General features: G+C 42.3%; 2 protein-coding genes across 3 annotated transcripts in view; one reads left to right on the top strand and one right to left on the bottom strand.

The window, feature by feature from the left end:
• MRPL47 (mitochondrial ribosomal protein L47) overlaps nucleotides 1–5,054 on the bottom strand; it is an 18,044-nt gene extending 12,990 nt beyond the window's left edge. The window contains exons 1-3 of one of the 2 annotated variants that reach the window (XM_012807917.2): nucleotides 4,941–5,054; nucleotides 2,744–2,895; nucleotides 1,596–1,656 (exon numbers count right to left, since the gene is read on the bottom strand). In XM_012807917.2, coding sequence (XP_012663371.1) covers nucleotides 1,596–1,656; nucleotides 2,744–2,895; nucleotides 4,941–5,038 — 311 coding nt within the window. In that variant the 5' untranslated portion in view covers nucleotides 5,039–5,054. The remainder of the gene's footprint in view (nucleotides 1–1,595; nucleotides 1,657–2,743; nucleotides 2,896–4,940) is intronic. The other variant, XM_023515749.1, reaches the window with a different exon arrangement.
• Nucleotides 5,055–5,202: 148 nt separating this feature from the next.
• NDUFB5 (NADH:ubiquinone oxidoreductase subunit B5) overlaps nucleotides 5,203–6,767 on the top strand; it is a 16,108-nt gene continuing 14,543 nt past the window's right edge. The window contains exon 1 of the mRNA XM_003794275.3: nucleotides 5,203–5,358. Coding sequence (XP_003794323.1) covers nucleotides 5,235–5,358 — 124 coding nt within the window. The 5' untranslated portion in view covers nucleotides 5,203–5,234. The remainder of the gene's footprint in view (nucleotides 5,359–6,767) is intronic.

Raw genomic sequence — 6,767 nt, 5'->3', positions numbered from 1 at the left:
CGTGGCTGGCGCCTTAGCCGGTTGAGCTATAGGCGCCGAGCCCCAAAAGGAGCTTTTAAAGAGATGGAAAACATTTCTGCCATTTTTTTTCAGGCCACTTCCTGTTACGTATTCTCCACTCTCAATTTTACACATCCATATCTATGGGAGGAGGGGCAATGTAGTCTTGAGCTAGTTCCCACTGAATTCCAGTGATGTTCTAGATAGAAGTTTGTACTCATATGTACATGTCATCGTAAAACTGTGGCAGGACATGTATAACAACATCACCAAGTGAAAAATCATAAGTGACAATTGTAAAGGTGAGGGCTGACTGTTGTCTTATATATAATGTGTGATACAATGCTGGGCTAGAGAGAAACAGAGGACCTCAAAATACAGGAAACTGGTCAAGGTTTTGCCTTTAGCAGAGATGGGATGATAAGAATCATCAACTGTAGGTGAATGATAATAGGTCTTCAAAAGCTTTGTATTTCTGCCTATGTTCAGGAAAAATCTCTATTTTGAGATGAATGATTTGCCATTTTTCCTACTTGCCAACAAAGTAATAAACTTCCCTTTCCTTCCTCTCAAAAACAAACAAAAAAACCACATCTTTGGATGAAAGTCAATTAAAACTGTAACTTTGACCAGGAGCGGAGGCTCATCTCTAAAAATAGCTGGACGTTGTGGCAGGTGCCTATACTCCTTGCTACTTGAGAGGCTAAGGCAAGAGAATTGCTTAAGCCCAGGAGTGTGAGGTTGCTGTGAGCTATGACACCATGGCACTCTACCCCAGGGTGACAAAGTGAAACTCTGTCTTAAAAAAAAAAAAGCGTATCCCTGTCTTAAGTCCTTTCAACCTTCTCTATCCATCAGGAGAACCTACCCAAAAAAGTCCACCTAAATTCTCAACTAAATGTTCCCCCCCACATGCCCCTAAAGCAAATAAGCTAAAGATTACAGACCATAATAAAGGTAATGAAAATGAGGAAAGTCTAAAAATAACCCACTAATCTCCATGTCATTAGTTTATAAAAACTGCTAGTAGAAAGGTGTTAATATGATCAGAAGCAGTTAAATTTCTAAACTGTGAACTAGAGAATTGTGATGCACTCTAACCTCTGCCATTCATATAAAATCTTTCACAATTGTTTGTCTTGCCCACAGTACTAGAAGACAAATCACTTCACTCAATTTCTCATATCAGATAAAAAAAAATTCTTTTGAGACAGGGCCTTGCGCTATTGCTCAGGATAGAGTATAGTAGCATGGTGTCACCACAGCTCACTGCAAACTCAAACACCTGGGCTCAACTAAACCTCTTGCCTCAGTCTCCCAAGCAGCTGGGACTACAAGCCTATACCGCCATGCTCAGCTAATTTTTCTATTTTGTTTAGAGATGTGGTCTCACTCTTGCTCAAGCTGGTCTTGCTCTTATTCAGGATAGTCTCAAACTCCTGAGCTCAACTGATCAGCCACTGTCAGCATCCCAGAGTAGTAGGATTATAGGCATAAGCTACCATGCCCAGCCCAGATATAAAGGTTTTACCTTCTTGTTATACTGTAACTGTTTCAATCACCTGGATGTTAATGTATTTTGTATACTTACTTACCAAAGTTTATGTAAATCTTCATTACTTTTGTTCCTTAATTGCTGGCAGGTCCATGATGCTCCTATAAATGATAATTCATAACCTGAAATAACATTTCTAGTTTTATCCCCCTGGCAAATTACTTAACCTCTATAAACCTGTTTCCTTATCTGTAAGATATTTAATAGCTTCATTATATAATGTAACATATAATTACAACTAAACTAAATAACACACATAAAAATATTAGTAACGGCTCGGCGCCTTTAGCTCAGCCGGCTAAGGCGCCAGCCACGTACACCTAAGCTGGCGGGTTCGAATCCCCAGCCCGGACCCGCCAAACAACAATGACGGCTGCAACCAAAAAAAAAAAAAAAAAAATAGCCGGGCGTTGTGGCGGGCGCCTGTGGTCCCAGCTACTTGGGAGGCAGAGGCAGGAGACTCGCTTGAGCCCAGGAGTTGGAGGTTGCTGTGAGCTGTAATGCCATGGCACTCTACCCAGGGGGACAGCTTGAGGCTCTGTCTCAAAAAAAAAAAAAAAAAAAAATTAGTAACAAACAGCATTCAAAAATGTTAGCATTAGTACAGAATGCATTCTAACACCCTAATGACATAAAATTTCTATTATTATAAATTTTAATTATCACTAAAAAATGAAATCAAAAATAAACCCTAAACTTCACATTTTTTTTGAGACAGAGTCTCACTTTGTCGCCCTTGGTAGAGTGCCATGGCATCATAGCTCACTGTAAACTTCCAACTCTTGGACTCAAGCAATCCTCCTGCCTCAGCCTCCTGAGTAGCTGGGACTACAGGCACCCACCACAACACCCAGGTATTTTTAGAGACTGGGTCTCACTCTTGCTCAGGCTGTCTTGAACCTGTGAACTCAGGGCAATCCACCTACCTCGGCCTCCCAGAGTGCTAAGATTACAGGTGTGAGTCACCAAGTCTGGCCTTAAACTTCACTTTAACGATTTCAACCTACTCCTCTTCTAAACCTTTTGCCAACTTGCCATATATTGTCCTTTTAATTTTCTCTAGTACATAGTCCCAAAAGAAATCAAAAAAGGAAACACATAATTCCTAAACTGGATAAATAATCCTCGAATGATGGAGGATTAAAGAAATACTGTATATTTAATATTAACCAATCCAAAGTATCTCACCAGATTTTACTTTTTCTTCTCCCCAATTCTTTGGGTCATCAAAAAATTCTTCCAGTCCTTTTCTTGATAATGTAGTATGAAGTAATCTACAATGGTAAAGGGATGTGACATCTGGCATATTCTTAGGCAACAAACCAAGAGAAATCCTGCAACTGAATGCATATAAAAAAAATGACTGAAGCTTTATCATATTCAAATCTTATAAGCAATAAGCCAAATCATTTCCTCATCTATAATGTTAAAAATAAAAAACCTACTCAAAATTTCTGCACTAGCAATAAACTTGCAAAATACTTCAGAAAGTATCCTTTTTTTTTTTTTAGACAAAGCCTCAAGCTGTCCCCCTAGGTAGAGTGCCGTGGCAGAGCTCACAGCAACCTCCAACTCCTGGGCTCAAGCAAGTCTCCTGCCTCCACCTCCCAAGTTGCTCGGACCACAGGCACCCGCCACAACGCCTGGCTATTTTTATTTTTAGTGAAGATGGGGTCTTGCTCTTGCTCAGGCTGGTCTTGAACTCCTGAGCTCAAGCAATCCACCTGCCTCAGCCTCCCAGAGTGCTAGCATTGCAGGCATCCCCCCTGGTTTGAAAGTTTTTTGGGTGTTTTGGCAGTTTTTGGCAGGGGCCGGGTTTGAACCTACCACTTCCGGTATATGAGGCCAATGCCCTATTCCTTGAGCCACAGGCGCTGCCCTAGGTTTGAAAGTTTTTTAAACAAACAATGGTAGAACACAAAACAGATATACATAAAATGACTCTAATTTTATTTATAAATTAAATATGGTGTATTATGTGATGTTAAGAAGAATGGAAGGATATCTATCTCCAGATGGTAGAATGACAGCTAATTTTTACTTTCTTCTTCAAAATACTTCACTCCGTTTTCCAAAGGGTCTGTAAACAAACATACATTCATTTTATAACTAAAAATAACCCACAATTGGTTCCTTTTTAAGAAAAAAAAGTGAAGTAGAAGAGACAACTGATCTGTTTGCCACTTTGGTCAAGTTATGACATCTGAGTCTCTGTGAAATGGAAAAATAATGCTTATCTCTGTTAGTGTAATAATACAGAGATAGCACATTAACATTTGCTCAATAGTCATTTATGCATTCAAGAATAGATACCTGAATACATTTTTACTTTAAAATCGTCTGACATGCCCTGTATATAAAATTACTATTTATAAAATTCAACTCATTTTAGACAACTGCCAAGAAAGGGTAAGAAACCACACATCCTAGATTCAAAAATGATCAGTCTGTCCAGAAGACAAGTTGTCTTGCCACCTCAAAATAATGAACACCATTTACAAGGGGCTCCTTTTTCATTCCCTGCAGGGTTACTTACTGTCCATTTGGAAAAGTAAAAATATAAGAACGCCCTTTTCAAATTTCAGATTAATATGAGGGTACATACGATCAGGTTACCCTGCTTGCGTTTGTAAGATAAAGTCGACATGTAGTTGTGTCCTTCACCCAGAAAGTGTGCCTTATACCCATGCTTTGTACTCGTTAAGTCAGAACTAACAGACCCTGCTCCTCATCCCTTCTTTATTATCCGTCCAAACTTTACTCAGCTTGCAGTCCCACAGCATAAAGCTTTCCGGTCAAATTTTTCCCAAATCGCCCAGCCCAAGAACATGCTTCTGGCTCGGCGCCTATAGCTCAACCGGCTAAGGCGCCAGCCATGTACACCTAAGGTGGCGGGTTCGAATCCCCAGCCCGGACCCGCCAAACAACAATGACGGCTGCAACCAAAAAATGGCCGGGCGTTGTGGCGGGCGCCTGTGGTCCCAGCTGCTTGGGAGGCGGAGGCAGGAGACTCGCTTGAGCCCAGAAGTTGGAGGTTGCTATGAGCTGTGATGCCACGGCACTCTACCCAGGAGGACAGCTTGAGGCTCTGTCTCAAAAAAAAAAAAAAGAACATGCTTCTGTACCTCTAGGTTTACCTCAACAAATGCTAGGCATCTACAAACCACATATATTGTCTAGTCCACAGCAGACGGCAACAAAATGTTTGAGGAAGAAAGACTATGTCGGAGCTGGACGTCTCCAAGGTCGCTCGCTCCTCACATAAGGGGGCTCTGGCTCGCCATCCAAACAGCCTTTCCATCCATAACCTGTACTCCGCATCTCAAGCAGAAAAACAAGACCCAAAGACGGAGAGGTAGACAAATGCACCCCAAACATCACTTACCCTGTGCTGGTAGGGGCCTGAAGAGTTATTAACGGCCTGGACACCTTCAGAACGTCTGAGACTCTTCTACAAAGAATAGCCAAACTGGACGCAGCCATTATTTCTGGTAACTAAGCTAATTGCGCTTCCGCCAACAATTCCGTCACTTCCGACGTTTTACGCAGGCGCAAGAAGAGAACAGGAAACATGCCTTTGCCCTCACTCAACATGGCCACCTTCTGCCTTCATCCTCATTGGTAAACTGGATCTCAGCTCCCGTCATTCCTCGGCTTCGTCCACTCGCCCGACGTAACCATGGCTGCTATGAGTTTATTGCGGCGGGTTTCGGTCGCTGCAGTGGCGTCTGTGTCTGGCCGAAGCCTTGGCGCTCGACTCGGATTCGGGGGCTTCCTCACCCGTGGCTTTCCGAAGGCTGTCGGTGGGTGCTGGCGTTGGGAGAAAATGCGCGTGTGGGCCGCGGGGTGAGACGTAAGAGGACTCTTCCAGGGTGACCTTGGTGGAATCCAAAGATGGTAAATAAAATGTGGACAAGTAGAGAAGCTCAGGACCAATGTATTCATTAGGCACAGTAGGTACCGTGCCTGTAGAGTTCATGATGTTTTGGGAGGGTCCACGAAAATGTTTTAATTTGAATTTCTTTCTAAAAGGAGTATGGTGTTGGCTCGGCGCCTGTAGCTCAGCGGGGCTGGCGGGTTCGAGCCCGGCCGGGGACCTTCCAAACATCAATGACAAGTACTGCCAAAAAAAAAATAGTTGGGCGTTGTGGCGGGCGCCTGTAGTCCCAGCTACTTGAGAGGCTAAAGCAAGAGAATCGCTTAAGCCCAAGAGTTGAGGTTGCTGTGCGCTGTGATGCCACGGCACTCTGTCCAAGGCGGCATAGTGAGACTTCGTCTCAAAAAGAAAAAAAGAATATGGTGTTAATGATTATGTGGCAATGAATCCAGTCTGTACTATATTCGCTTTATCTCATCACAGTCATAAAATGCCATTTTTAGTAAGTTAGGGGCCTATGAAGGCAGAAGTGCCTTGGTCCCAGGAAAATCACAGTGCAGTCCTAGTAGAGTTATTTGGAGCCTCTTGGGGACTGTGAGTTGCATTCTAGGGGAGTGAATAATCATGATAGCAAAGCCTCAAATATTTGGTATTATGTGCTTTATTCTTTAAAAGATTCTGCAAATTAAATGTTATCCCCATTTTACAAATGTGGGAACTGAATTATTACAAAAAACAGCGTGCCACTGTACTAAATAATAATACCAACCAACATTTATGGAACATCTATTATGTGGTAGGCACCATTCTAAGGCTGTAAAGTATTAATTAATTAAATTCTCTTGATCAAAGATACACTGCAAGCAATCCAAGTAGGTAAACATGAAGCAAAACTTTTACCTTAAAGCCAAAAAAATCATCTCCAGCCTTAAAGTATCTTGTTTTATTTTACCCTTCTTCTCTTTTCAGAATTTAATTTGGATTATGCCACTTTACTTGGTGAGGTAATATACATAGGGACTTGCTGGAAACATGATGGAAAGGATCAGTAGCAGTCAACAAATTTCCAGCAGGAATTTGAACTGGTTACCAAACAACATGTGCTAACATCCTTGCTCTGAAGGAAATAATCAAATGATATTAGGGGGAATAATGGGAGACCAGCTTTGGCTAGGATGGTCAAAGAAGACCTCTACTTGGGGGTGTCATTTGATCTTATCCCTGAAGAATAAAATGTGGAGGCTACCATTCAAAGAGCCTGGGAAGGCTTGGCGCCTGTGGCTTGAGTGGCTGAGGCGCCAGCCACATACACCTGAGCTGGCGGGTTTGAATCCA

The sequence above is a fragment of the Otolemur garnettii genome, unplaced genomic scaffold (assembly GCF_000181295.1).
Source record: "Otolemur garnettii isolate 467f Iridium unplaced genomic scaffold, OtoGar3 scaffold00078, whole genome shotgun sequence".
NCBI classification, from domain to species: Eukaryota; Metazoa; Chordata; class Mammalia; order Primates; family Galagidae; genus Otolemur; species Otolemur garnettii.
Note: the sequence above shows the minus strand (reverse complement) of the source record. Positions and strands in the feature narration are given on the sequence as shown.